This window comes from Abramis brama (genome assembly GCF_963993115.1).
Source record: "Abramis brama genome assembly, chromosome: 9".
Taxonomy (NCBI): Eukaryota; Metazoa; Chordata; class Actinopteri; order Cypriniformes; family Leuciscidae; genus Abramis; species Abramis brama.
Window position 1 is genome coordinate 33746126 of NC_139971.1, and position 27001 is coordinate 33773126.

At 41.9% G+C, this 27001-nt stretch overlaps 1 protein-coding gene across 1 annotated transcript; it reads right to left on the reverse strand.

Moving 5' to 3' along the window:
* Positions 1–424: 424 nt before the first annotated feature.
* On the reverse strand, positions 425–24080 carry tle3a (TLE family member 3, transcriptional corepressor a). The gene is made up of 21 exons (XM_084124423.1): positions 23707–24080; positions 23110–23268; positions 22316–22416; positions 21235–21298; positions 19691–19735; positions 14373–14435; positions 14089–14193; positions 9528–9729; positions 9028–9035; positions 6636–6758; positions 6497–6547; positions 6175–6327; positions 5412–5541; positions 4926–5089; positions 3544–3617; positions 3039–3288; positions 2630–2877; positions 2376–2523; positions 1774–1924; positions 1449–1525; positions 425–1017 (listed from the first exon to the last, which is right to left on the reverse strand). Exons 2-21 carry the CDS (start codon positions 23131–23133, stop codon positions 910–912), a joined length of 2289 nt encoding a protein of 762 aa, XP_083980549.1. The 5' UTR covers positions 23134–23268; positions 23707–24080; the 3' UTR covers positions 425–909.
* Between the last annotated feature and the right edge of the window lie 2921 nt (positions 24081–27001).

Here is a 27001-nt window from a genome sequence, read left to right on the forward strand (position 1 = left end):
AGGCTCTCTTTTCTCACAGGAAGGCAGAGCAGACAGGGAGTTTGTTTGAGAACTGACTCCCTCCCCGTGGAGTCTCAACTGCAGTCTCAGGTGCCTTGCATCGGGTTTAAGCCACTCAAAAAAAAAAAAAATCCACAGGACATTTTACAAAAACGCCTCTGTAATGTGATTTAGCTCAAAATTGTTTTTCAGGAGGGAAGAAAAAAGTAAATTAGATTTCCATAAAAGGTCAGCTTGGAAAATGAACTTCTCAAAGGGAGGGGAAAACGGAATAGAATATCCTCATAGAAAAAACGTCTTAATCTAATTTCCAAACCTCGAAGGGGAAACGAAGCATCAAGGAGAGAATGAGAGAGAGAGAGAGAGAGAGAGAGAGAGAGAGAGAGAAAGAGAACCATCACAAGTGTAACAGGACACCAAAATATAAATCTATAAAAGGCATTTTAATACTCCATTATGTACACTTTTCACATACCCTCCACACAGATGAAGTTTCAGAACGAAGCGCTGCTTCACAATGCATTATGGAACATTCTCACTGCATAGTGAGGGGAAAAAATAAGGAAACAAAATCCAACAAAGAAATGTTTGAAGCAAAAAAAAAAAAAAAACCCAGCAAGTAAGGAAACATCAAGTGTTCTCTAGTGCCATATGAACCAGGCGAGTGTTTGGGGTCTGTAGGGCTGCACATTCATGTCTTAGTCCAGGCAGCTCAGTCCAGGGTCACCCCAGCATACACTCGTTCACCTCTGCGGTCAGTCAGTAAAAAGTCAGTGAGTGTGAGACAGACAGTCAGACAGACAAGGGCTGTTCCTGTCTGTTTGACTAGGAGAGTCACTGGAGTGAGAAGTTGTGTGTGTCCCCTTCCTCCTCCAGAGGCCTGAGTGCTCCAGTCTGTTACCTCTCAGTCTAGTAGATCACTTCATACACCGTGGCCTTCTTGTCTCCAGAGCCTGTAACAATGTATTTGTCATCGGCTGATATGTCACAGCTCAGGACCGAGGATGATTCCTTTGACTGCGAGAAGGGAAAAAAAAAAGCCACAATAAATCTAGTGAAATAAAAATATGTAAATACTAACTTCAAATGTGCCACAAAGGGCCTGCATAAAACTCTTCAGACATCCTCTATTACTCAAAGAAAATGCTGACAACTGTATATATAAAGCACTTCTCTCCCCCCACCAAATGATGCATTAGCGTTCGTGCCGAGCCCCTTCAGTCATAAACACTTGAAGGGTTATCATTATTTACTCTTAAGCTGGTAGATGCAAGCAACACACGCGGACCCACATCCGCACTAAGTGGTCAGGACCCAGCGTTAATGACATACTCCAGCCCATTTCCGCTGATCAAGGCCTGGCCTGTCAGCCAGCGGTCACTGTGCCCTTTCTACTGATTCAGGCAACCCACACATTTCCTGCAGACAGTCTGTATTGATCTCTGTACCTGGAATATGCTGGCGCCGTAGGGAGTCCTCCATGCATTCAACAGATTGTCCTTCCCAGTGCTCACAAACCATTTACCTTGTCAAGGGAAATCAAACATAATTAGAGCTATGTTCAGAGTACATTCAGGCAAAATGGAGGATATGCACAGAAAGCAAAAAAATGGAAAGCAAAAAAACAACAAAACAATGGACAGTCAAGGTTCTGTCACTGTGCTGTGCAGAAGTGCCGCTGTATAACTTTAAGATAACTTCAAGCAAAAGCTCTAGTGAAGATATGTATAGAGTGTCTGCACTCAATCTGTGAAGCTTGAATAAGTCTCTTACCACAGTAGGCAAACTTGAGAGAGAGAACGCAGCTCTCGTGAAGATGCAGCTGGTACTTGTCAGGCTTGGTGTGGTGGAGCACCTCCACATTGCTACTTTCCATGCCAACAGCCAGCCACTCACCCGTCGGACAGTAGCCCAGGGAGAAGATCTGCGTTTGGGGGGAACAGACACAAGTTGAGCGCCATAGCTTTGCACTTGAAGCCAGCATGAAATTAAAATGCATTTTTTTTTTCAAATGCATGTTTTAGGTCATATTGTGAACTACTGATCCATGCAAGTTTCATTTAAAAAAATTAAAAATAAAATAATGATGAATATTTCATAACTCGATCTTCTGGTGAAACAGACTCCAGTGATGTATGCAGGACTTTTCAGATAATTTAGTCATACCCGCCCCTGCATACTCACACTTATCTGCCTACATTTTTGAATGCAATGACCATACTTCAAAATCTAAATCAACAACCGATGCATAGAACACCACTGCATTTTTTCTTTTTCAGTATTGATAAACTCGGATGTATGTCACAATACAGTAGAAAAGATCTGTCACCGTTTCATCGTGACTTCAAAGCTCCACGACTGTGCTGTGGCCTAACCTGAGACGTGAAGTCATGCTGTTGGAGTTGCCGGCCCTCTCTCAGGTCCCAGGAGCGGACTGTGTTATCAAGGCCACCTGTCCAGAGTTTGGTGCCATCATGAGAGATGTCAATGCAGCTGGCACCATCTGTGTGGCCTTGAAATTGCCTGCAAATCACAAAAAGTAAAGGGTTTAGAGAAAGGCTTTGCTTCTAATCTTAAAGACATAAGAAAATGTAATTCACAAGAAAAAGAAATCCTGAAATAGGCCCACCTGACGAGGGTCTGGTTGTGGAGGTCCCAGACGGCGATGTTTCCATCGCTGCAGCAGGAGAAGCACACCTTGGCGTCTGGACTGATGGCCAGTGCGTAGCAGGCCGGTGCGGAGGAGGTCAGCTCGGCTTTGATGCGGGGTGTCTGGGAGGCAAGATCCCAAATGGTCAAAGTGCTGGCCTCCCCTCCGACGATAAGTGTGCGGCCATCAGGCAACAGCTTACAGGACCGAATGTAGTTGTCCCTGTTCTGTAGAGGGACAATAAAATATTCCCACAAATACTTCAATGTTATGAGATGTTACTTTTTAGAATCAACTAAAAAGGTGCTATAAGTATGTAAAGCTTTATTAATATAATATAAACAATAAGAGGAGCAATAGTTCTATTAAGTATGATTTTGGCCCTTACCAGGCAGTCAAGTTGAGACACTGGACTCTTGCTTCCAGGCTGACTGATGTCCCAGATCTTAACACAGCCCTTGCCACCAGTGTAGACGTGGCGAGTCGGGTTGCTGATAGTCACGGCACACACAACCTCCCCATGACTGAGTGTGTTAATCTGACGGGCATGGCGTGGGATCCCTGGACCAATGAGAGCATCTGGAGGGAAGGGCACAGGCTGCATCTGTCCGTCAGCGCTGACGTGGAAAGAGTAGGCTCTGAGAGAGACAGACAGACAAGGAGAGAGAGACCTCGTTAGTAATCTAGCAGTCAACAGCGCACTGATTGAAGTGGGTTAATTAAATAAATTACAGCAATATGAGTAAGTAGTTTGAAATGAGGTATTAAGAGGTGGAAAAGGTTGTGCTCTTAAGCACTCTCATGGAACCATTACATAAATAGCGTGGGGAAAGAAAAAGGTCTAGTGCGGCTACAAGTTATTTATGATCATTTAATCTTTGACGGACACTTACGGTTTTCCACCAGAGATTGAGGTGAGGCTGGCAGGGAGGCCGGGAGCTCTCATATGAGGGTGCTCGAAACCCGCCTACAGAAACAAAACAGAACATGCTGCATTTCAACAAAGATCTGTATTAAAACACACATTTCAAACACCACAAGCAAAGCCTTATACAGTATAGACCTGTGCATAGATTCACTTTTTATTTACTCACTCTTATGCAGTTTGAAACCTGTACGGTCTGCATTTATTAAAAAAGTGGTACATATTACTTGTGCCCTATGGTTCATGTCTTATGGAGCCATTCAATAGCTGTGTGTGAAAAATGTCCAAAATATGTAAATAAATCATTATTTTTCAATTAATCAGTTGATTCAATTCACAGTTGATTCTAGTTTGGAGTGCACCATGATTTATTTAATTTTTGCATTTTTTTAAGCTTGAAACCCTCAGCCCCCATTCATTGTTTATGCACAGAAAAAGAGAAACAAATTCAGTATAATTCTTCAAAATTTCTCCTTGGCATTTTATTGGTTTGGAACAACATAAGGGTGAGTAAATGATGACTGTTTAGATTTTTGTGCTGTGTAATATTCCTTTAACTTGACTAGATCAATGTTTACTGCAAAAAAACCATGCAACCACAGAGGAATGGTTTGTGCCCTGCACCTTCATTTAACCGAAAGGATGAAGCAATCAGACGGCAGGCAGTCAGGTAGCCTGAGAGCCCAGTCAATGTAACGCTCATTTCACACCCAGTCACACACACTACATCACCTCATGCACTCCCTCCACTCTCAGGTTGTGGGCTTTGGGTGAGAGAGACAGAGATTGAAATCGAGCAAGAAAATAAAAAGAAATGAGAGGCAGAAATTGGAAAAGAAAGGTAAGGTGGGGGACAGACCAACTTTTGAGTATGGGTGGGAATCTTCAGGCACCTTAGGATTTTATTTGATTTTGTTTCAGGGAGTCACATATATGATTGCAAAATAATTCTCAATACATCAAAAAAATTTAGTAGAAGCGTAGCGGCACAAATCTTTGGGGAGTTCAGGTGGCCTACTGCCAAATTATGTGTAAATATTTCACATATAAAACATTTGCCTGCTCAGACCCACCAATTAAACATGTTATGTTAACTCTTGTTCAGCTTTCATTTGTACACATATTGCAATTCCGCATTAGAGAAACCATAAATTCTATTGTTTTTAAAGAGCATGAATATTGTTATCTGTGGTTGTACATGAAAAAGAACCACTTCCTACAAGATTATTAATTAAAAATTTCAACAGATCCAGGATCATGATGCATCTGTTAATATTTTTTTCCCTGTACCCCTTCTTTTGAAGGCACTTATTCACATACATACACATACACACACACACACACACTCACCATGGGCGAGCGTCCGTAGGCAGCAGCAGCCGCCGCACTCATCTGAGGAGAGATGTGAAGGCCGGCATAGACTCCAGGGCTGGTCAGAGAACCATTCATCTCATGGTGGCTCATCATGGCAAAGGGAGTTGGGTAAGAGAGGGGGGTGCGCAGAGCAGGGGCGGCTGCAAGCACAGAGACACACAGCCAATCATAAATCAGCATCAGTCAACCGCGGGGAAAGGAGCTGAACTCGGGAACAGGGAGATAAATCTCAATCAAAGACCTGCCTACACTGAGCTGCTTCAAAGACTAGTTTTACGAAAACTGCTTTAAGCTCTGTTAAAAAGGCAAGCCTAAAAATTTGCTGAAGCTTTGGATTATTTCCATATGCAAAGAACTCTCTTTTGGTTACAATATTGGCTGTGTTTGTGTTGTACGATGCGGCCCATCAGTATAGAGTATAGAGTGAAACGACACCTCTGCGGACATTGATTATGAACTCACTTAGAACTTCCATCGGAGCCTTGCCCAGGATGGGCCGCAGCCCAGGGGTGGTGCTGGTACCCGGGGTGGGGGCATCGTTACGAGGCGTGGGGGTGTTGGACTTGAGACCGGGCGTGGAGGATTTGTCATTCTGCAGATGTGAGAGAAGAGAGGGAGGAGAAGGGAGAAAGAGAGAGATAGAGAAAACAGAGTTAAAATCCCCCAAACGAGGCAGCATCCAGGCAGAAGATTTAAGTGCCGCCAGAACCTAATCCAATCCAATTCTGACAAACTCACTACTCCTACGAAACTATAAACCCTGCTATTTATCCCCAAACCCATTACTGCTACAATGGAGATGAGGCTCGTTTTATCCTTCCCTCGCTTCTCCCTCTAATCTTTTTTTTTTGATGCAGAGGCCCAGAATGGTTAAACGCATTGAGTTATTAGCAGGGAAGACACGACTGATCCAGCTATGGGAATGCATTATCCCTGACATTTACAGATGTATTTAAAGCTGAGGCTGGGAAACAGACATTCACTCCTGAGCCATTAGAGAGAGTGGAAGATCACAGAGCGTTCAGGCTTCCCTAGCTGCCCCCTCCCATCAAACATATCCTATAATTCTGCTTCAGTGGCACAGACCCATATTCTATCAAATCTTGCAGTGCTACCAATTATTACAGTATAAAAATCCAGATAGAGCTGATACACATAAATGCAGCATTCTGTATTAAATGTAGCCAGATGTGCGTGTGTGACAGTGTGAGAGAAAGATCCGTACATGGCCGTGCTCCTTGTTTTTAGAGGAGGGGGTGCTGCCGGAAGAGGCCACAGAGGCGGGGCTGTTGGGCGTATCCTTCTTTGCTGGGCGGGGCTTATCTATGCCGTTCTCAGGAGGGGAGTGGGCAGGGCTGCCTCTGGGTGTGGCAGGGTCCTAGAGCGCAAATATATAACAGGAAGGAGTTAAATATAAGACCATACATGCAAGGAATAATTGATGGCATTTCATTTGAATTAATGAAAATAAAAGCACAAATTAAATAGAAAAATTTGCATTCAATTTCTAATAACTTCTCAGTCCCAACATAAAATATTTTTCTCACCTCGTTGGAAACATCAACCACCAGATCATCACTTTTGTCTCCGTCACTGTCCTGAAAACACAATGTGTCAACTAGTTAGTATCCCTAGCATTTTGTTACACAAGAATCTTTTATTGGAGGTTCAGGTAACATCACTCACATATCGGCTCATGCTGTCCTTGTCCTCCACTTTGCGTTTCTTGGAGTCCAAGCTGTAATCGGAGGAGCCACGGTGTTTCTCGCTAGTTGTGCGCAGGCTGTCTGATGGAGAGATGGAGTTGTTCTGAGGAGGAGACAAAGGGGAAATATGAAAGTGTGCCATCAGACTGCAGACTTTATTTCAACTCATTTATCTCTACATGCAGATCTGCAGGTGGTTTCCACTGTTTTCCACTGTCACAAGACCTCTAAATTGCTTTGAAAATAGCCTATAGGACCCATCAACCCCTTTCAGCACACAATAGTTTTTATCCAATTGATTCAACCTGATTCAAGTTTATTTCTGGTTTTATGTAATGTGACAAATTATTTGAGTTTAGAGCCAAAAACTATTACAATGACAGGTACTTCACAGCTGTCGGATCTGAAGGAGATCCAAGCTCGGAAATCAACAGCAAGGAGAGAAAAAAAAAGGACAGAGTAGCTCTTATCACTCCAAAACCGCACACTTAAAAAGCCAAAAGCGATTTATTCATTCCAGCTATCCAACTCGAATGCCCAAAACAGGCCTAACATAATATAGTGAGACTCACCAAGTTGTATCTAACAACCCACAGTAGACTAAACACAGAAAAATGTGCTGGCTGCACTACAGAGTAGAGACAGTTAACCAGAGCAAAGCGGGGCTTGTTTTTACTTTCCCCTACTGCCCTCCCTTCATTCCCCCACCTCAATCCCTCCATCTTCTAAAAGACACAACAAACAGCTTCAGGAAGACCTGAGCAGCACGTTATTGTCGAACAACTGCCCATTATCTGAGAGAAGTCCAACTCTGGCTGTGTGTGTGGGAGCATGTAATAGCCATTGATCACCTAGTACCCTTCCCTCAGCACACTGTGGGCCTGTAGTGACTACAGGGCAGAAAAATGGAAAAGGGGACTTATATCCTTAGGAAATGGTGGATGACTCTGCTTGAGGCTACCGCCCATACTCACAATAATGCGCTGTAAAAATATTTCATGACTTCATAGTCTTTAGCAAGCATGCTCCATATGCAACAGGACTTTGAGTGCTCTCTGGGCACTTTCTCAAAACAATCCCTTCTCCTAGAGCTTTACTCATCCTGTCCCAAGAGCCTTCACTCAGTGTGAGGCAACAAGATTCACAAGGGAAAATGTGGCCAGATCACTGGAAGCGTAAAAGGATTCAGCTGAGAAGATGAAGTAGCAGACTGGGCCGAACGCCCAATAGTCTCTGTTTCTCTCGCTCTCTTTGCATGATGTCTGACCTTCTAAAGAGATGCTTAGCGTGACTCATTAAGGAGAGTCACCAGCGTGCTATCAGATGACCTTAGACAACGGCAGCAGCGAACTCACAACAGCGCCTGGACTGCTAACCGCCAGAGGAGCTCCCCTTCCTTCAGACATGACTGCACCCATTCAGGCCTCGCCGGGCCAGCAGAAACCCAATCTCACGGCCACAATCAGCCATCAGAGAGATTTAAACCCCGTCGAATAAATGCCTTTTACAAGGGCACAGAGATGAGAGGGAGGAAAACAATTCCCGCGCCTGTGCTCATACATATTTATCACGCTAGCAAAAGAGAGCGGAGAGGGGCGGTAAACAAGTGGAGATAGCAGAGGGGTGGGTAAGAGGGGAGAGGGATAAAATAAATCCCACAAAGGAGGGAGGGAGTCGACGTCGTCTTTAATTGTGATGAAATTATAGAGCCGCGCTAATCTGCGCACTGTAATACGAGTCATTTCCCATCTGCGGAGAGATGTGAGTGCTTATTTCATAAAAAGCTTGTTTCTCTATTAGTCATTTTAATGAACGCAGATTACCATTTCGTGCACGAGTTGCGTGTGCTTCAGGATGAAGGATCTTACTTGACATTTACATTAATGGAAATTTTCTTAGGCATGAAATGGGCCAAGAGGTGGTATTCACCCAGTACAACTAAGACATATTTGCTCCGTTTCAAAACCTAGTGAGCCGCCTATGGAGGCAACATTAAGGTATCATTTAAGGAGTGCTCCTGACATGAAGGCTGTTCAAAACACTATGCAACTTAATTATGCTGCTTTTCGACACTTTGTAAATAAATCATAACGGCGGACAAAGTGAGAAATTTATTTCATAATGTTTAAAGTTATTAAGTATTATATATATCATATTCAATACAGAAAAACACGGATAAAAACTACCAATAGATTATTTTATCCAATGTTTAGCAACATGCTAACTTCCAAAATCTACTGAAATCAACAAAGTCTTGAATCTCCTGTGCAGATTTGTTGCCTATGTAGGCAGCTCACTAGGTTTTGGAAGAAAGCTATTAAGACAAAGAAATCGAAGAGGACAACTGAGGCAACAGGAAACCTGAGACTCACCGTGCTCTCTGTAGTCAGCAGACCCCAGTTGGCGTTGAAAGACAGGCAGAACGGCAAAACAAAACAGAGATAAACAAAAGTCAATTACCCTGACCGACTGAAAATCAGAGTTAAGAGAGGATTTCATCAGCAGGCAGAATATGTCTGTTATGTACACAATACAGCTAGCAAACCATTAGCATGTGTCCTTTATTAACCTTGGCCAATCATTCAAGCCACAGAGAGTGTCATGTGTATGTTCAATCGCTTTATACACTTTCGGTTCTTCTCTGAAAATAGGCTACATCCTTAAATGGTAAGCCATGAGAGTAGTGTACTCTTATAAAGAAAACCTAAGGAGGTCAATAATGTCAGCAGCACTATAAGAGCTGTAATAATTATTGAAGAGGAGGGTGTTACGAAACAAGCGTTTGATTCACACAAGAGTTCTGTATGGCTGAGCAACTAATGTTTCACTCTCTTGGCTTTAAATGAGAGCAGTGTGGGAGTCTGCTCCTTACCTCGGTGCTCCAGGTCATGGTGGTTTTTTTCATCCTTCACTGGCAAGTGTGGCTGACTTCCCAAGGCTCCCAGAGCCAGCAGGCCCGAGCCAGAGCCGGTGACTGGTGGGATTCCTGGTGGCTGAAGGCCAGAAGGGTGGGGAGGTAAAGCCACAGGGCCGTGAGCAGCATGAGAGAGGTGCTGGGCCTGGAGTTGCTGCTGCTGCGGAGAGACAGACAACAGAGTGGGCCAGAGGGAAAAAAGTAGAGAAATCTATGCCACAATCAAAACACACTGCTTCTGTGAGGCCAATTCAGAAGCACAGGCGGGGGTCCTGGGATGTTTACATCCTCACGTGCTTGCAAGTCATATTTGAGGATCCTGCAAACAACCCCGTCTTTATGTAGATTGGACCTTAACCTGAAAATATAAAAAATTGCAGTGTCGTGCACCTAGTGACTTTACGTTTCAGGTTCCCAGCTCAAATGTAACAAAATCTGTGGAATATTATACAAAAAAGCATGTAAATTCACTCATTAAATAATAAAACTCTCACACTCACTCTTGCTCTCCAAAAGAGTCGTCAAGCCCTATTTAAGATAGTTTAAAGACAGCAGGCGTTGGAATGCTGTCAGCTCATTGGCTTAACACCACCTGCTCCTTAGCCCCATCAAAACGCTGGACGGCTATATTTACTTCCCTCACATTTGGGTCTGGTTATTGCACAAAGTATGAGTCACTCAAGAAAACCAAACTTTAAACACCACTCCAACAGCAGCTGGGCCCCGCTTTTGTGTGTGTGTGCGTGTCGAGCGGCTGCGGCAACGGCGGCCAAGAACGAGGGGTCCTGTTCTGGCACGCGTTCAAGCCTCCAATACCTCCATCAATATTTGAAAAGCTTGGAGGAAACTGACGAGAGTTAAAAACCACTCAGCATGGGAAGCGAGCAGTTTAAAGCAAGGTTAAATAATACTTAGCAGAGCCACCAATAAAGAAAAAAACAACAACAAAAAACCCAGCCTCCACAATTTATTAGCATCCACAGGAAGAATGAATTATTTAAATGGCTGTTAGTGCACATACCACCCAACTCTGTACAGACCTCACCATTCAATCAATGACCATATATGGTCATTCTTCAAAAATCCTGACATTTTTTTTTTGGCTTGACTTAGAAAGGGTAGATGTTATTGGCTATGTACGGCGATCATGGTGGTACAACCTTTCAGAATTATCAGCAGGTCATTAATGCCATGCCATAAGTAAATATCAATACTAAAGGCTTATTTATAAGTCTGGAATGCTCCAAAAGCTTGCCCTTTTCCAGTGGGTAAATCATTATTAAGATGTCCATCACAGGCCCTTATTCGCGGTGAGTATAATTGCTAACAGCTTTGCGGATTATTTGCACAGCTGGCTGTATATTGAGACTCGGGCCTTTGAGATTGGCAGAAGAGCGAATGGTATATAGAAGAGCTCCGCTTGGGATTTGAACCTGCAACCTTACCCTCCCCAACACAACAGAGCTGCCAAGCCAATTATGAGCTGTGCCTCAGAGTGTGGATCTGTGAGGAGATGTGATAAGGAAGTGTGTGTGTACCGTGGCACTGAACGTGGGTGGTGGGTGCATGTTCTTGAAGAGAGAGTGAAAGGGCAAGAGAAAAGAAGAGAGATAGTGAGACAAGAGTGGAAGTGAGTGATTGTAAGAGAGAAACAGTGTAGGTGCTAGGGTGTTCATGTGGATGTGTCAGGAAGTGAGGTGAACCGCTAGTGAAAAGGGTGGGGGTTGAGTGTGGCTTTAGAGATGATGACTGACCACATGGGAAATTAAAGAAGCCGTTGATTCATGGGGGAGAACCCTCCCTGCTCATTCCAGCTAATGAGCCACTGATGTGTAATATGCATGGACAATAAGAGAACCCTCATTAGAGACCCGGCTATGAAGACAAGAAAATAAAGAAATAAAATGTCCCCAGTAATTTAATATTCCTGCATAAAGACCGTCTCAACTGGTGCTAATCTCTCCCTCTTACAGCAAAACAATGAGTCTAGAGCCAGTGTGAACAATTAACAATGGACATATAAAAGATAAGTGGCTAAATCAGACAAGCGCCTTTTTCTATTCTCAGGTGTGTATGTTAAACAACCCCATCCTGAGTTTAGTGCTGTAACCATGCAACATGCAGGCCTGAGGGGATTCAAAAACATAAAGCCCCATGATTCACCCTCTCGGCCACAAACACACTTAATTGGGCCCACAGCACAGATGGGGGCAGTCTTAATAGAGATCTATCCATACATCCACAGCAGATGACTGCCCACTGCATCGAGCTGGGAAATATAGCTAAAACAATCATATCTTTATTTTATTTTTTGCCTTTGGACAACATTCAATAGATATATCTATATTACATGTGTCTATTTTAGTTTTGAAAAGGCTGTTTCTTCTTTTAATTAGAGGAATTAACATTGACCAAGCAGCCAATTAAATTGTAAAAGTAAAAATACAGTAAAAATTTAGGCCTAGTTAAAATAATCAAATGCATGTTTTCCACTAAATAAACAGAAGGAAAAAATATAGCCAATTCATTTTTATGTATTTGCACCAATGCAACAGTAGTACATGGTAGAAAAGAAAATAATTTCACTAAAACATTTCACAAATAGTTGAATTGGAGCACTAAATCATTTAATTGAATGTGACTATTTTAACTGATTCCCGGAAATAAATCAAACGTACCACTTCTAATGCAATATATACTAAAGTCAAGTGTCAATCAAAGACGCTATTAAAAAGTCACAAGTCTAATGACATGCTCTTTTGAAAACCTAATGAATAAATAAGAAGCATGTTAAAATCAACAAAACTAAGCAGCTTAGTTTTATACACCCAGCAAATTGTGAATATTTCATATATTGCCAAGCCTACCACTACAAGCTTCAAACTCAACCACAGCCTATAAACTCCTGACAACCAGACCAGTCCAAACAAAACAGAGAGGAAGTTAAGCTTAGGGAGAAAGAACTGAGAACAATATAAAATGTGTATATAAATACTTATGCTTTTTTAAAATAAATAGGGCTATTGTAGATAAACACACACACTGTTGGTGAGGGCAGAAATGCTGAGCTGCCAGAGGAGGCCATCTTAAGAGCTCTGATCAAAGTCAAAGCACAGCAGAAAAAAAAAGCTGCTGCCCTAGATGCATCCTATTACCAGCCCTGAGGTTCATCAATAAGAGATGCTGGTGGTTTTTGCTCTGAGAGAGTGTGTGTGTGTGTACGTGTAGCTCACATCTCACCTTTGCCTTATACTATTTATGAGGACTATGGCACCTGCGTGAGTGCACACATCCTGCCTACTACTGTGTGAATTACAAATACCCCCCTACTCAAAGAAAAAACTCTCCGACAAGAAAGTATGTTTCCTGCTTTTCAACTTTTTGATGAGTTCTAAAAGATTAAGAGTCATTAAGAGTCAGTTGGGCTGCTGTAATACAACATCAAAGCTATCAGACGGTTATCCTTCCTGGAGATAACGTGGCATTTTAGAGCGACCACATGACTACCCCGTTCAGACTTGATTCCTGGAATTATCTCTGAGTAAGTGTCAATGCTCAGGATCTAATTGAATTCCAATATCAGACAACACAAATCCACCCTCAAACCTTCACCCCATGATTATCAGATTCTTCACCTGTAGATCAAATCTAAAGGCGGCAAATCAAAGCAGGCTCAGATCAGAGCGAGCCTTACTTCTGGATGTACAGGGGTCAGATTTGTTTTTGCCTACATGTTGATAGGGATCTGGGTCACTTGCCCCTGATCAATAAGTGACGTTTAGAAGGGAGTTGTGGGCAATTCTAGGAAAAGAACTGCTGTGGTAGCTCAGGGATATGTGTGCAAGATCCTATTTGTCTTTAATTCCCAGCACAATCCAGGTCAGCAGAGAGGAATGAGCCTCTCTTGAAAAACCTGATCTAATTAAAGGTATCCAGCCTCTAATGCTGAAAGAGAGCTCTGAACAGCTTCTAGATGCAAACTCAGGGGACAGAGGACACTAAGAACACTCCTGCCACATATAGAGTAGACTAAATAAAGCTTGGTCAACAGTGTCCGGCTGTACATTAGAGAAACAATAATGCAGCTATGAGCCAATAGGTAAAGAAAAGTGAGACCTAATCAGAGATTGTGCTGCAAATAATCATTATCCATCCCTTTAATGGACTGGGTTGTATATTTTCTATCATTCTCTTTTTTTAATCAGACACTAAAATATTGTGAATTCGGTTTATGACAGAAAGTTTTCAGTTAACGCCAACTCTGACCCTAATACACCTATAAATGCATCCACTTCCTCACTCAATCCACAAATACATTTTAATCAGATTAAGCACACAGTTCAATCTTTAAAACATTAAAAAGGCATTCATTGTAGGGGCAAACCTGCACATGATTAAAATAAGCTACCAATTCCAAAATTAATCTTTAAATCAGTTAATAGGGTTATTTTGCATCTACAACAGTGCAGGTTTACCCCGTTCTTAAGGTCAAATAAAGTAATTAAAGAGGTATACACACGGTGAGAGGCAGATTGGGAAGTCCACGTACCCCGATGATAGCATTTAGTTCAGTCATTGTCACTTGCTTTGCACGTTCAACAGCTTGTGCTACTTGCTGTTGGTGCTGCAAGAGGTAGAGAAAATCTGGTTAAATTCAGAGTCAAAGCAAATTACAAAATCTAAAAGTTCTTAAATAATAATAAACAGTACAACTTAGGAGAAAAGATATGGTTTCAAATTTTTATAAAGCTCAAAACACTACATCTAAAACTAAAATGAAGCTATAATTCAAATAAAACTCACCTCTTGTGACAGAAAAGGCATAATCTGGGCTAGAATAGCATTGAGCCTTTTGGCAATCTCAGTCTGGAAGAGGAAAAGAAAGAGGAAAAAGTAAAAAAAAGGGTTCATTTACTTCTGTTAAAGTGCACCACTAAGCCTTTTTTAGCGTTTCCCAACGATTAAGCCAATTACCACGGCAATCAGAACCGCTTGACTCGGCACACTCCAAACTGCGTGATATTGACATGTGAAATATTTAAAACATTATGAGAGCCCAGGGGAGAGAGAGAGAGAGCACAGCTGTGATGAGTGTATACTCCAAACCACACGAAGAACGAGCCAGATACACTGGAGCTGTGTTAAGAGTAGCACTGCACTTCAGCTGCCATTAGCCTGCAGGTACATTCTACTAGCACACAAGACTTTCCTTTGCACTCTGAACTTCACATTTTCATCTCTACCATTATCACCACTGATTTGTAATTGCACTAAAAACAAAAGCTTGCAGAAGTTGATTCCGTTCATTTTACATGTCTCCACAACAAAATGACTGCCAACTCCTGTTGTTTAGCAGATGTTAAATAATGCAGACAGTCCCTGAGGGCATGTTGGAAGCAGACGAATGTGATAAAAGACTTAAGGGCTGACCACAAAAAAGCTGTTTTATAAATCCCAAATTTATGAATTTCCACCATCCAAAATTTTTACACACTGTCTAAGCAGCAGCAGTCAGAGCCAACAGATTTTAGCATCATTGTTGCTTCAGTGCTTTTATAATAATAAAAAAAAAATTACTACAACCTAGTTAAAAAAAAATAAAAAAATAAAAATAATTACACCATATTCATTTAAAGCTGAACATGTTATTCAGAAATTTGGCCCAAATGTCTGAAGGGATACTCACACCTTTAAAATTTGCATTCCGATGAGCCTTTACAACAGAACACAAATTGTTCACATCACAATAATGTGTCTAATGAACAAAGGTGGATTACGTCCAGACCTGTCAAGAGCTGAGACCTATTTTGCCTTCTCCAGACCCCACCTTTTTCATTTTCTCAGCAACCCACCCCCAAGTCCCCCCTTCATCTAGCCCACCGCAGGGACCCGACCTTCATTCTCTCTCCACCCGCCTGACCGTTGCCATGGCAACTGTAGCCGAGCAGGCCTCGTCTCCTATCGCGCGCCGATCATTATGCAAATGGTACCTCAGCTTGACCGTAACAGCCTGTAAAATCATATTACGTGCACACAGGCAGGTCATTAAATTGAATTTTCGGCCTGTCGATCGGCTGAGTACCGCACACGAATGGTGGATAAAAAGGCGAGCAATAGCGGAGGATGATGTGGGGTCGTTGTGAGAACACATGACAGTAAAAGGAGGGGTGGGGGCAAAGCCAGGGCTCTCCACCCAAGGCTACATGCAGCTACAGTAGGATGTACTCCATCCCTCTTCCTTTCCATCATCAGACGCCAGCAGGAACACAGCACGGCCGACATCACAGCCTCTTCCACTGATGAAAGGAGCTCACATCACAGGTCTGGCACTGGCTTTGACTGAGACCAAAGGACAGGGGAAGGAAAGCCTCTGCAAAATAACTCGGCTACAGATACATCATCTATAGAATTGATGAGGCTCAGTTCAACCCAGGGCCAGAACGGAGTACAAACACATCACAGGAATTTCAGCTCTATTTTTCATTTCAATGGCAAACACGCAGCGCTGCGCCGACCAGGAAATTATTTATAACATATTGCCGAAAATGCCAAGCGGTTGCAGAATCCAGACACAATATTTTTGTACAAGATACTCTGTAACACCCAAGAAAGTTTTGCTCCCTCTCTTTGTATGTCGGGACAAGCTATAGTGGAAATACTGAATAAACCATGCACGCTATTAAAGAAAATACTATAGCCGACCATATAAAAATGAAACGCTCAGCACAATCTGAGATTATGTACATAAGTCCATTTCAAAAGCATGATGCTACATCAAAATATAAAAAAAATCTGACATTTAGAAATGCGCAATATAATTTTGCCCATATTGCTGTTAGTAACTATAAATACTTTAAGTGCTTGCAAAGTATAAAATTGTAAATCTGAAACAGGTTAGAAAGACAATATGTATGAAATATAAAAATATATATATATAAAATAAAAAAATACATAAAAAAAATACAAATAAATACATTAAAAACATTATATTTTGTGCATCCCTAAACCAGCTTTACACATTCTCAAAAGCTATAGTCAAACTTTGTGTGACAAGCAGGGTACAAGTTCAGCTTTTAGACACCCTACTATACTCTGGAAAAAAATGACTAGAAGAACGCATCAACAAAATGCTGGTTGAAAAGCCAGCTCAGTGTATAATCCTTATTTGCCAAGATAAACCGCGTCAATAGCAGCCTAACATTTGACAGGATTTGCTGAGAGGCCTGGAGAGCATCGAACACATTCCTTAAGGGCTTAACGCAACGTTGACAGCTGGCCGAGTGAGGTCAAGGGTTGCCTTATCTGACACTCACTCTAAAGCTTCATGCTTTATCTTGCAAAAACAATCCCGCTGTCGGGGGAAAACATGTCCGACGGCGGTGATGTACATAAAAAGTCGGCATATGCTGTGCGTAATATATGAATCTATGATGAAAGCAGTGCTGTGCATTGAGCTGGACAAGCAGAGCTTTTAGCTACAACTGCGGATAAAAATAGGATGTCACTTTAAGCAGATGAAAGCCTGCCTCTTAAGTGGCGAGCTTCACGCTCTGGTACACAATTACAGGTACTCGGACCTGTCTAGCACCATTTCAAGAGCACTCCAGGGCCAGGCTGTCAATGGCGTGCTGAAAGCTATTTGTCTGTTGCCATCAGCGCCAGCGGAATGGAGTGAGACGCTGATGAGCATTGAATATAGAGGAAAACAACTGGCCCTTCCAGGCATGCGTCTCCATCACAAACAATACTTGACCTAGCCAGGTTGATGGGGCCCCTGTATTCTGCCAGGGTGAGAGGGTGGTAATGCTCTGTGACAGCCTCATGCTCAGTAGTAAAGGTATAACAAGATCTATATGTGTGTGTGGCGGAGGTGAGAGCACAAGCTTAACAGGGTTGTTAACTTGCAGCACTGTTGAGAACTGGCACTAAAATTTACCTGCATTGATCGACATTAGTGGAGCTGGGCTGTAGGTCTGCACGGGTGGATAGCTTGTGTTTTCAATTGTTTTGTTTTTTTTGCTTGTCTCTGACATACTCAGCCTCTGCAAATAGCCCTGCTCTATTATGCATATGTTTGGAGAGTCATTGTACAGGTTCACCTGGTTTCATGACCTAACCACCATAAACAGTATGACGGAGCAGGCCTGTGTTTCCCAATCCTCCCACCTCTTTATCAGAGGCTTTGTGTACTCATCTCACTGAGCCAGTCAGTTTGCTTTGGCTCACATAGAGAAGGACAATCCAGCAGTTAGCAAACACTTCCTAGGGCACCCCTTATAAATCATTTATCAGCGTCCTCATGTCAAGCCGGGCCTGACTGCCACAATCTGGGTTTGACAGCGAGGAGAGGGGAGGAGATTCCTTCTGAGTCTCACACCAGGTGAGAAAAACTCACAAAATAAGCTACGCTGTGAGTGCACCTCTGTCATCACAGCAGCTCATTGACATGGAGCAGCTGCCATTACAGCTGCATTTCCACCCTCACTATGGCTGTCTGCAGGTATCAGACGCTAGCGTGCATCCTGAAATCCGCATTATGCCACGACTGTTTAAAATACAAAGTGCCTAGAGACGACAGAATGGATGAGGAAACGGATTGCCTAGCGGTCAGAATTAAATCCTCAGTGCTGAGAATAATGCGGTGTGGATCCTGCAATCTACACTACCTCGGTTGGTTAACCACCCCCCGTCTGGCATCCGCTCCTGGGTTCAGTTTAACCCAGATCAACAGACCTGGATAAAAGGGTGGGATCTGTCTGTTTGCTTATGAACAGCATTACCTCCCTCCTCTTTAGCAGGTTAGGCTCAGCGTTGGATGAATAATTCAATAGTGCATCCATGGGTTCTGTGGCGGTTCCTGATAAAAGTCAAGGCGCTAAAATGGATCAGTCGATTAACCCGTTTACACAAGGCCAGGCCTCCCACCTTCTACTCCTATTCTCTCACTCTTCTGTCCCTTAGCTACCAGTTGGGAGATAAGTGGTTAACAGGAGGCATCGCAGGGGCAAGGGCCCTGACAGACAGATGAGTGCAGAGATTCACACTGTGGACACTGATGGATCGCCATCCACAAGCTCCTCCCTGATGCCATTAACCTTCATAAGGTGGAGAAGGGGAGCAGGCTGAGGAAGTTGGGTTGTCTCTTAGGTGGCCTAACTACATCTGGTGCACAGCACAATCTCATTATTATCTAGGGGACAGGACATGTACGATGCATCACAATAATGCCAAGACACATCAGATTAGTCTTTGCAAATACGGTGGAAGAGTCACCTAAATTTGAAGTGCAACTTTGAAAGTAGTAAGGTGGACAAAAAATAGGAAATAAACAACTGATTTATAAAAACAATAGTTGATATCAATATGAAAAGAGTCACTTAGTCAGTTCTTATCCTGTGCACAGATAACATTTGTCAGTGATGTCAATTTGCAGTAGGAAAAAAAACAATTGTCAGGAATTTTTTTTTTTAAATGGCAGAGGAGGGGAAAAAGTCCACAACACAATTGGCCCAATGCTTCGAAGAAGGTCATAATAGGTCATATAGTTTAATGTGGCCATGATGCTGGCTTCAGGCGCTTATTGAAAAAGATATGGAATATATGATCAAATCAAAGATATAAATGACCAATTATCCAATTATTAAAATATATGTTAGTTGCAGCCCTAGAGAAATTGCAGGGTAAGAATTGATTGGAGGGGATGAATTCATGGCAGTCTGTTTTTCCCTTAGCATTAATTTATAAAGGGTGTCTTAAATGTGCTGACATAATAGGGACTCCACACTCTACTCCCTTTAGTCATTAAATCACACGGCCCCTCCTGCCAAAGTCCTGACTTTAATCTTATCAAAGCTGTCTGACCACACTCTACTCAGCACAAGCAGGAAAAGAGACGTGTGTGTGACTCTGTGTGTGCGCTTGTAATGTCCTGACTTCTAGCTTATACTAACGGCTGCTCAAAAGAACACAGTCTACAGTCTCTCTCTCATCATCTCTAAGGAGTGCACTTCACTTGTCTCCTAACACACCGGTGTGACTGCATTGACTGACGTCTACACACACAGCGCATGGATCCTCTGTGACTCAAAGATTGTGTGAACACGGATCAAAGGGCTACATACCTGTTTGTGCATTTCAATGTTCAGCCCATAGGACATCTCATAGTACTGAAAGAAAGAGAAATGAAAAATACTCAGGTTTTTTTTTATTCAATCCGAGGAACATCAAACATTTTCACCTCACATCAGAGAGTAGAGAAAAGAAAGTCAGATTCTAGTGAAACATGAGGGGAAAAGAGGAGAACAGGCTTTTGCTGCGCACTTCAACATCATGTCCCAAAACAGCCTCTCATTTCTGCACAGTTTCTTTTTCACTAAATTATAACGATAAAAGTTTACAATGGAAATCCCACTTGGTTTTGAGGTCAGAGTTCCCATACGTTCTGACCAATAAAATACTAAATTTCCCATAAATTTATGGGAAAAATAGTATTTTATTGGTCAAAAGGTTGTGTAATAATTTCTCACAAAGAGCAATTTGTAGCCAAAAATTATATTCAAACAGAAAAAACAATAGGAAATAACACTATTTATTAACACATTTTATAACATTTCCACTAATATTTTATCAATTTCATGACTGAAAGTGACAATTTTACAATTTTGACTTTGGGAAACCTGTTCATATAATCAAAAGTTTAAACCATATTAAAAAATATATATGTTTTTAAAATGCTTCACCTTGTTCTAGCAAAACCTAGTTAATAAATAAAACTAATAATAATAATAATAATAATAATAATAATAAAAAGAAAGATAAAAAAAACACCCTGATCCTTCTGCAAGTCTAGATTTTGACACTATCAGCTCAAACAGTCAGCATGGGGATTCTACATGGTGTTTACCTAACCTCTCCTCCTCCTCTTTCTGACTGACATGCTTTTTCCTGTGAATGGAATGTTTAACTAGCGTCCCTGGGTATTGGTTAAAGTCATTGCTCGCATGTTTACACAAGATAAGAGAATACACTTCCACAGTTTAACCTTGTTTAGCTACACCACGGAAAGCTTTGTTTTTCCTCTCCCTATCATAAATCCTAACATGAGGCTGTTTTGATCTCATGAATGTCTACGATTGAATTTAGGGCTTTGGTGTTGTGTAAATGATTAAGCCCGTGATTAAGATTAACACTGAATTTATGTAGCCGTTTGTTTGTGCGGAAAATCTTGTAATCAAAGACGGAACGCTGCAGAGACTTTGGATTTCTGTTGCGATCTAGTATTTTCCCACAGACGCCTCTGGCACTCCTCCATCACCCCTCACCCAATTTACAGCCATGCATTTGTCTGAGAGCAGCGTCTCCTTGGAGAATAATCAGATCCACACACAGAGGGAGGTAGAGAGAAGGGGGAGAGAAAAGGGGGAGAGAGAAGAGGGGACAATGCTGTGGTCATTGACCCCTACGGTTAAGGGTTGGTGTATGAAAGGGCCCGAGGCTAAGAGCAGTCAGTCAGGGCCCTTTAATAAAGCAGGAGGCTGAACTAAAAGCACCAGAGGGGGTTTCACAAACACATTCTAAAACACACACATACAGAGAGACACGCAACAAGGCATCTGCCTTCGCCCCAGCTACTAGTAATGGCAGCTTACATATTGGCTAATCTTACCATGACATAATGGCGCTGCATCTCTGTCTTCTCATTGGCCAGTTTGTCGTACTCCACTTTAAGACTGGGATGAAAACAAAACAAATCAGCTACTGAACAAACATGTGTTTTCACTGCTTACACCCACAAAAATAATCCACAGTGCAAACATGAAGCTAAACAAATAAATTCACATTTTACAAGGCTTCATTTTAAAAGTGATAAAATCAATTTTAACATTTTAAATTAGGGACGCAGCGATATTAAAATTAATAATAATAATATTTTCATTTATGAACCAGTATAATAATAATTTTCACATTATAGCTGATAATAAAAACTTAACTGTTTTTTAAAGCAATAAGAGTAATAATAAAATCACAAATAAATAAAATAACAATTTTGTCACTCAAATCAGCAAACGTTCAAGTTTTGTAATGCTAAAGTGAAGTTAGACATAAACAAAATTCACTAAAAAAAAGACTATACAATAAGGTTTCATTAGTTAACTACTTTAGTTAACATGAACTAAGAATGAACAATAGCTACTTCTACAGCATTTATTAATATTAATTCATGGAAATCAAAAGTTGTATTTGTTAACATTAGTTAATGCACTGTGAACTTACATGAACAACTGTATTTTTATTAACTAACATTAACAAAGATTAATACATACTGTAACAATTGTATTTCATGTTAGTTAATACATTAACTAATGTTAACAAATGAGACCTTATTTGTATAAAGTGTTACCCATTATTGTACTAAAATTATTTTTGTGCTTTTATAGGTTAAATCTTTGTTGTAATCAAGCACAATCACTTTAGATTAATATTAGATGACAGCTGAAGTAATCAAAAATCTAAAAACAGGCAGAATAAACATCTACAATTAAATGTCCATAACATTAGCTAATAACCAATATGGTGTCGATACATCATGCACTTTTACTTCACATTTTTTACCATTTAGCACACTTAAAAAAACAAAAAAAACAACACAAATTAGATTTATTTTTCCTCTTTCGCCTGTGAAACACAATTAGGCCAAGCGGTAATTGTACAAGCTACTTTACGGCCATATAACTCTAAATTATTACCTGTGATACTGGGCTTGCAGGAACTGAAATTCGTCTTTGATCCTGTCACAGGACTCCGCCACAGTGAATTTGAAGCCTGGCTGACCAGGCTGGTGGGGCGCCTGAAAGACAGCCATCACATCAATCAAACTCAATTACATCCTCAGAGAACCAAATTTGTTTTCCACCGACTGCAGAGCGAGCCTCTAATGCATTCTGGGCCCTGGGAGAGCAGCTCTAATATTTCAGCCTGAATGAGGGCTGGGGGTGACATCCACGCTACAGTGACATCTGGGAGATAGCTGGAGCACCAGTAGCGCTCTGACAAAGGAGGCGGGGGGGGAATCTTTACAGTTCTGGGTCTGCCGTTTTAGTGCCTCACATAAACACCGGCGGGAGAAATGGGGTCGCCTCGCTTGGATAGGTCTGAGCGTGCCAAACTACGCCTGTAAAAAGCTGTTGTTTTCAGCCTCTCTTTCTCTCTCTCTCTCTCTCTTTCTAAACCAGGTGCTTGTGAAAAAACATGAAAATTTACCTACGAGAGAACAATGATGATTTCTTTACCATTCAACATCAACTCTTTTATTGACAAGAGGCTTCAGAGGTTTTTACCCCACTTGATTGTGCTTCCAACCACCCTGCTCTTTCACTTCAAAGCATTATCACAGGCACCAGGGCTTAGCAAATCAAATGAAGGTGCACATCATGCACATCAGGATGTCGTTCGTCATGGACGGGCGGCTCTGCCCTTGCTCTCCAGCTAAACTGATGCAGATGTAGCAATTATGTTCCATATCAGTTCAAGATGCACTTACCGGATGCCGGCCCTGTGGATACATTTTGAAATGTATCCTTTATTTTTTGGAGGTCTATTGGGTGGGGGGTGTCCACTGGCACGCCACTGTACTGTAAAAATCAGCCGGACACGAAGCCAACTGGACGCTGGGGGCAAAAATCCTCTCAGATCTCGGTTGCTGGAACCCAAACAATGAAAAATAAACAAACAGACGAGGAGGAGACCGTTACATTCAAACAGAGGGTAAAAATGAGTGTTGGACATTTAAACTTGCGGTTGAGATACGCATTTTCACCTGCACTTTGAAAACAACTCCGTTCATTGTGTCAGGGGAAAAAACTACACGCTCGAGCGAAACGACACATTCTCTGCTACTAAAAAAACAGGAACATTGAGAAGAAATTTGGTGTTTTTCTTTGTTTGGCAACTGATATTTTGACAGGACCTCATCTAGCGCTTCACATTGCTTGAAAGAAACCGAATAAGAAGCCCGTAAATGAGTCGACAAAGTGATAAGTGATGAGCTCAGTCAGTGTGTGAGTGTGAGAAGCGTTTCAAGTCTTGGTTGGTTGGATAACGAGCTATTGTCGTTAGCTAACCTGCTAGCCCACTGTACCTGTCTTTGTGCGCCCGAACTGCCGAATCACTTCCACTGTTCCACTTCTGAAATGTTAATCACGGGTTCAATATCTGAGAGAAAAATATGGTTCCTGGTTGACGCGAACGGTGGCGAACATCTCTCGTGCGCTCGCTCTATCACAAGAAGCGACTCGATGAGAATCAGCTTCTCCGAGGCAAAGAAATAAAGAGACGCCAAACTCCACGGCGCGAAAAAAAAGGTTCGTGTAATCCCCAGAAAACACTGCCAAAAAGATACTTCCGAATTTGAAGAGGTTTGGGACGTTTAAAAGTGTAACGTTGTACTTCTTCGCCGCTCGAGCATTTCCCCTTCGTCCAGCAATGCAACCCTGTGCCACACACAGACAGTCTACTGACACGAGGGCTGAGCCACTGCGAGAGCGCCTCTTGCTAGCCAATGAGATGAGAGAACCGAGAGTTTCGCCCTGCCTGCCAATTGCAGGGCCGCGTCCCCACGTGGGGACTGCATCCTGATGCATGACATCATACTCGCCATTTTAGATCAGAACAGGTAGCTCGTAATGCAGCCGCTGAACATTTCTAGGTATTTTTGAACAAAGTGGACCGATGTCACAGTCAATGTCTTTGTTTGGAGATCTAACACAGTCACAGTATAGACCCATACGACGTTCTGAGCAGGAAAACAACAACATTGTGTATTACAAACACTATTATTTATTATTTATGTCGGTTAAAACATTAAATGTTTAGTAGGTTAGAAATCTGCCTTAAAGTTTTTTAGAGGAAAACAGTATATGAAATGACGACGATGAGATTACACACACATTAATAACGTGTATGTGTACATCTCACGGTTAAAAATAAATAAATCACAATTTAAAGTAGGTATATATAATACCCATAACTTCTAATCCGTTTAATTTTCCTATTTAAATAACGCACGTTTAATCGGTGTTTACAAAACATTATTTTCAGATTTCTCAAGCTAATGTCCCTTTCATAACATAATGTACACAACGTGTACATGACATATCGTCAAGATGGACAGATAGCTAGCGTTGGGAATACGATGATTGTTCAGGTTTGATCTCCGTGAACAACAGCCATGTCTGAACTCAGAGGAAGAAGCGCCCAATCCCGTGCAGTTTCTTCTGTTGCACCCACGTGGGATCCCTTTGCGGCTTTACAGCTTCTCAGCCAATCACAGAGTAGCATTCATATTCTCTCGACTGCAATTGGACAGTAAAGGTTAAGGCTGTCATTCAAGAAGGTTTGTTGTCAATCAATACCACGCGGGGTCAAGCGCTGACAAATGCCTGTGCTTCTCGCTCTTCTGCCCGTGAATAGTGCCTGGAATGGCTGCTTAATTAGCTTCGAATGGCTTTTCTTTCCAGTTCAAACAATCTGTTACTACCACGTGGTAATGAGAGCCTTACATAAAACAAAGGAGCAAAGGAGCATGCAAACACTTAATAACATAAAAAAAAATCCCTTCGCTCATAACCACATGTTACTCACATATAAAATAGCATCGTTATAGCAGTATAAGCTGATTTTATTTCTTGAAAAAGGAAATAAATTAATAAAATGTAAAATTATGTCTGAACATGATGATATTTGTTTACAAACAAGTTAGTCAGTATTTAGAGAGCAATTAATGCTTTGTGATTAGGACATTTAATATTTTGTTATTTATGTTTATCTTATTTTTTTAGAGAAATCTCTTTTTTATATATATAAAAATTATCCTATTGTTTCCGCTATTCCTATTTTATTCATTATCATATTTTTATTGTTGTTTACTTGTTCTTGGATTTGCATATCACATACTTTTCTATTGTTGTTTACTTGTTCTTGGATTTACATACTTTTTTATTTTATAATATGCACATCAATATGGATAATATACAACATATAAACACCAGGGTGGTCTTGTAGAAAAAAAAATGCAATGCACCATGAATTTGCTTAATGTTTATTCCAGGTCTGGGACTATTACAGCCCAGTGATGTGAAGTCTTTAGTATTTATGGACTGTGGTTTTGGTTTTGAATCGAGGGTGTCATGCATAGAGACACACGTCATGTTCTGTTGTTGGCCTGTGACTGATACTCTTGATTCTGTCCATCCTTTTGATAAAAAAAGGAAAAAATCAGGAGGTGCTTATCAGGGCTGTTCTTTTGGCTGAAAGAGAAGGAGAATGTATGTGTGTGTGTGTGTGTGTGGGTGTCAGAACTGGCAGACTAATCTCTCCCAGGCAACCCCCCATCCTCCTCAATAGAAAGTGCTTGGATTTAGAGCAACAAAAGACTAGGCCTAACCCCAGGGAGAAGGCCAGGGCCCCTCCACCCACACAGACCTCCTCACTGTTTATTTACACGGAAACCCCAGCCACTGTGAAACTCCCACCCCCAGGATTTACACATGCCACTATTTGCAGAGGTGCTTTTAATTCTTTGCAGAACAAGGATCGCCTGCCCCGCTCTCAACCTGAGCCGCTGCCCAGTTCCCACACGTACACACACACACATATACACAACCTAAACACATGACCAAAAACAATCCAGCCACGCTCAGACATTTGAGTAACTATGTGCACATATTCCAGTTATTCAGCTCGTCTTGTGTTTCTCCCTCTCGCCATTGTAGATGGCTCTTTCCTGTTCTGGCTCAGCTGTTGTTAAACATTCAGTATAATGCCAGTTCATAAGAAGGCTATACATCTTGTGAGCCCTTAATGGTTTCATGCACGCTGAAAACGAGGCACAGATAAATAGTTGAATCTGCACCAGCATTCATCACCATCCGATTGGTGCCTTATGCAGATTTGCTCAGTATGTGGTCATTAATGTGACGCACATAAGAAGCCAGGGTGAAATGTAAACTCTCAGCCCATAAATGAGTAATGCGCCACACTCTCCACCATATTCAATTGGAAGGTTCCCGCTCATGGAGCATAAAATGGGGGGCTTATTTCCGTGATGAGTGAGTATTGTGCCGCAGCGCTGTCTCCAGGGCACTGACATGCTTGCGCTTTGGTACCTAAAAGCCAGGAGAACAGAGAGTGCAATCACACACACACACGCATTCCAAGCCCACAATGGGCCCAGTGTGTGGTGAAGGGAATTGAATGGCCCACAGTGTATCAGGGTGACTCGTCAGGCTGTAATCAATGCAAACAGGATGAAAGGCCTTATCAAAAGGGACAAATGCAGACATGAACAGTGTCGCCAAACAAAAAGGGATGGAGCCGTTGGCAGAGGCTCCGGTCCAGGCTGAATGCAGCCAGCAGCGGGGAAACAGAGCCAATTA

Coding starts and splice junctions, on each gene's coding strand:
- tle3a (XM_084124423.1), bottom strand. CDS start 23,133: ATGTATCCACAGGGCCGGCATCCG. Junction 3,618..4,925: donor CCTACGGACGCTCGCCCATG/GTGAGTGTGTGT, acceptor TTGTTTCTGTAG/GCGGGTTTCGAGCACCCTCA. Junction 3,289..3,543: donor TCAATCTCTGGTGGAAAACC/GTAAGTGTCCGT, acceptor TGTCTCTCTCAG/AGCCTACTCTTTCCACGTCA.